This window comes from Pyxicephalus adspersus, unplaced genomic scaffold, assembly GCF_032062135.1.
Source record: "Pyxicephalus adspersus unplaced genomic scaffold, UCB_Pads_2.0 Sca662, whole genome shotgun sequence".
NCBI classification, from domain to species: domain Eukaryota; kingdom Metazoa; phylum Chordata; class Amphibia; order Anura; family Pyxicephalidae; genus Pyxicephalus; species Pyxicephalus adspersus.
This window is the reverse complement of record NW_027317669.1, coordinates 3,912-7,735: the sequence shown is the minus strand read 5'-3', so window position 1 is coordinate 7,735 and position 3,824 is coordinate 3,912. Positions and strand designations below refer to the sequence as shown.

At 44.9% G+C, this 3,824-nt stretch overlaps 1 protein-coding gene across 1 annotated transcript; it reads right to left on the bottom strand.

The window, feature by feature from the left end:
- Positions 1 to 2,222: 2,222 nt before the first annotated feature.
- On the bottom strand, positions 2,223 to 3,581 carry LOC140321088 (calcium-binding protein 5-like). The gene is made up of 3 exons (XM_072397969.1): positions 3,386 to 3,581; positions 2,706 to 2,736; positions 2,223 to 2,431 (listed from the first exon to the last, which is right to left on the bottom strand). The coding sequence occupies exons 1-3, from the start codon at positions 3,545 to 3,547 to the stop codon at positions 2,223 to 2,225; spliced, it is 402 nt and encodes a 133-aa protein (XP_072254070.1). The 5' UTR covers positions 3,548 to 3,581.
- Between the last annotated feature and the right edge of the window lie 243 nt (positions 3,582 to 3,824).

Here is a 3,824-nt window from a genome sequence, read left to right as displayed (position 1 = left end):
CCCTTCCAGCACCCATTGGGGGGGGTGTCACGACCCCTTCCAGCACCCATTGGGGGGGGTGTCACGACCCCTTCCAGCACCCATCTGGGGGGGGGGTGTCACGACCCCTTCCAGCACCCATTGGGGGGGGGTGTCACGACCCATTCCAGCACCCATCCGGGGGGGTCACGACCCTTTTGAGCACCCGTCTGGGGGGAAGGGGGGCCGACCCTTGTTGACCTCTATCCAAAAACCCTGCTAAATGTTTTCCCCCTTGGAGATTCTATCCAAAACTGTAGCCAAGTCCTGAGGCTTCTCCTAATCTATCAAACCCTGCTTTAGTATATGAATGCATACTGGCCACATAAGGGGGTGTGCATAATTTAGGAATAACATGGCAGACATGTTACAAGATAAATGTCTATTAGGTGTTAATTTTTTTTTTTTCACTTAGTAGAAATGGGCAATTTTATCAAGGTCTTTATTCGATGGTATCATGAATTTTTAAACCACACTGATAATCTATGCATCGATTAATCTTTGATCACATAAAGCTTTCCCATCCATCCTGGCAGCAGATCCCGAAAGTGCCGACCAAGCAAAAGAAAACATAGTACTCAGCATACTCTAGCATTGCAATGTACCACATATATCAAAAAACAAGGGTAACAAAAATAAAAGTGCATTTGCAGAACAAGCATAACATTACTGCAGGGATCAAGTCAACATAGGGTAGACACATAGTACTCATCCAACAAGGCAAATGAACTCCAGAAAAAAAACATATTAGCAACAATAAATTGCATTAAATATAAGTCATATGTCAGCTCAGCTACAACAATAATACTATATTTGTCAGCAGTTTCCCAAGGGGACAAACCGGCAAACCCAGATAGGCATCAGCAGAATAGGGGGAGAATCAAAATTCATTGGCTATAGGGTCCAGCATGATCCTCTCTCCTTGCGATGCGACACGCTCAGATCTCCGGGGAAGTTCCCTCCTGCGGTTCCGCTGCAGAGAGGCCACTGCTTCCGTAGGAAAGTCAAGCCAGTTAGGAATTACAATTGGGTCCACACCCAGCAAAGAAAATAACGCAGGGAGCTGTGTATGGCGATGCAGGGCAAATGTCTCTCCTCCTTTCGTCACAATTACATGAAATGGGTGGCCCCATCTGTAAAATTCCCCCGCGGAGCGAATTAATTCCAGTAGTGGAAGGAGGTCCAAGGTGAACTTTGTGTAAAGACACAGACTTTATTTGGAAAAGTTGTATGGTTAGGGCCTTGGAGTCCTGCGCAGAACTAGGTTGGGCAGGATTGTTAGTAAAGGGTTCTAACAGTTAGTTAGAGGCCAAGTGGCCAGTTTTTTTTGCTGTTTATTTATTTTGTGAAATAGTATTATTGAATAAAAACCCTTGATGCACCTTTAACCTGCTGGCCCTGCTTCCTGTTTGAAACACCCCTCGTTGCTACGGGCGATCTCACATATGGTGCAGGATCCGGGCAGCTTTATAAGCGGGGGTTTGGAAGGCCAGCATGAAGGAGATACTAAAACAGCTTTTTTTGGCCAATGCCAACCAACAGCAGGCCAATGCGGAGCAAAAACTTACTAACCAGCAATTGCTGCCATGCCTGGAAACCCAGCGGCATGCGCTGGAACAAGCAGAGGCCCGCCACAAGGATTTTTTAATACAAGCACAGAGCTACCCACAACAATTAGATGCACTAAAACAGCAGGCTGACTCCTGAGGTGTTCTTGACCACATTTGAAAGAACTGCGGAGGGAAAGTTGGCCTAAGGAACAGTGGGCAGGATTGGTGGCCCCGTTATTATCTGGTGAGTCCCAAAAAGCCTATTATGACCTGGCGCCGTGAGAAGCAAGCAACTATGTCCGCCTTAAGGCAGAAATACTGGCTCGACTGGGTGTCACCCTGGCTGTCCGGGCCCAACGGGTGTATATTTGGTACTATCGAGCAGGAAAACCTCCAAGATCCCAGATGTATGACCTGATACATCTAACAAGGAAGTGGCTACAACCGGAGCTGTTGCCAGGACCGCAAATTGTGGAACGGTTAGTCATGGACTGGATTTAAATTCCTAGGCCAGTTCTTGGCTGGTGAGCTGGGAGGAGGTCCAAGGTGAACCGTTAGTAAAGACACAGACTTTTTGGAAAGCTGTATGGTTAGGGCCTTAGAGTCCTGCACAGCACTAGGTTGGGCAGGATTGTTAGTAAAGGAATCCGACAGTTAGTTAGAGGTTTGTTTTGCCTCTTTTTTGTGCATTTTGTGTCCCCCCCTTCCCAAGCACTCACGGTTCATGTTGATCTGTTGCGATAACTCAATCAGCTCCATCTCCGTCGGCATGTATCCCATAATCCTCATAAGGTTGCCCAGGTCCTTGCAAGTGATGAAGCCATCTTTGTCTTTGTCGAATTCCACAAAGGCATCACGGAGCTCTACAGAAGGTAAAGTTATCTATTATACACCCAAATATTCAGCTCCCTAATATACCCCCTCCACCCCTTATGATTTTCCCAGAGGGTGACCCCACACTGGTGGTGCACACCAATGCATGTGTGTTGCCAACCGCTTTGCATGGCACCACAGTACACACATGTAGAAAATGTCAATGCCCCATTCATAGAGCAGACCTCAATACACATGCCACATGCATGCCCCAACACAACACATTGTAAGAACGCATTTATAGAAAATAATTTAATTTATTACCTTCAATCTCATCCGTCCCCAACTCCCGATACTGTGAGAGAAGAAAACAGAACGGAGTTAGAAAAAGGACAGATTCCCACACAGCATTAAAGTTCTCTGTACCCCCTGCCATTAGGTTGGGGTTCTAGATAAAGTGGGGGCCTCAGGTAATTGCAACTAATTAATTAGTTAATTCCCAGTAGTTAAAAAGCATTATTTAGGGGGGCCTTGAATGTGGTGCCGACATGGTAGGGCCACACATAACGTCCAGTATATGTAAAGCTATGGAGGATTCCCAGGGACAGCATGATAATCAAAGCTGGGGACACGATACAAGATACACATCCATACACAGTATATGGGGCTAGCAGAGGTCACTGATATTGCCCCTTTACAAATCAATATTCTCTTCAAGATCTGCTGCAGCCAACAAGTACCGAAGGAGGCCACAAATTAGGCATAAGGGTCCTAAGCTATCCCTTGAAATCCAATTAAATAGACATTTTTTTCTTTTCCAAATATTTCTTTATGGCTTATGTGCCACTTCCCCAGTTTTCTAAAGATTGAAAGCTCTCATGCCCAGGATCTTGTACATGTACGTGTTGTCATGTTTTCAAAATGAAAGAAGAAGAAAAAAAAGAGTAAAAAAGAAATATTAGGTAACAAGTATTGAGGGCTACCTACTCTCTGGTAATACTCACCCCCTGTTTCTCTGCAATGCCCTTACGTAGGAAGATACACGCTGGTCCAAATCCCTGCATTCCACCGCCAAGGGTCAAAACCGGTAACGCCAACTCGGAATCTGTAACGGCCAGCTTCTGTCGAAACCTCGACACAGCTCCTACTGCCTGCAGGGAAAACATGGAGGAGTGAGAATTAGATCGATGATAGATAAATGATAGATAGATGATAGATAGATAGATAGATAGATAGATAGATAGATAGATAGATAGATAGATAGATAGATAGATAGATGGGATGAATGGATAATCAAACAGATAAATAACAGAATGATTTGTGTGACTCACAACATAGACATACGTGGTTAAAAGTACATTCAAAATGAAATGAAGGCATCCCTAGATGTCAACTTGATAGGGATATGCCTTGCTTTCTAGACAATAGATTGTCTGACTATAC

What these genes read in the sequence shown, in the direction of transcription:
- LOC140321088 (XM_072397969.1), bottom strand. Translation starts at nt 3,547, where the DNA reads ATGTTTTCCCTGCAGGCAGTAGGAGCTGTGTCGAGGTTTCGACAGAAG. An exon ending in GCATTGCAGAGAAACAGGGG is followed by an intron (nt 2,737 to 3,385) that starts GTGAGTATTACC and finishes CTTCTCTCACAG; the next exon opens with TATCGGGAGTTGGGGACGGA. An exon ending in GGGGACGGATGAGATTGAAG is followed by an intron (nt 2,432 to 2,705) that starts GTAATAAATTAA and finishes TACCTTCTGTAG; the next exon opens with AGCTCCGTGATGCCTTTGTG.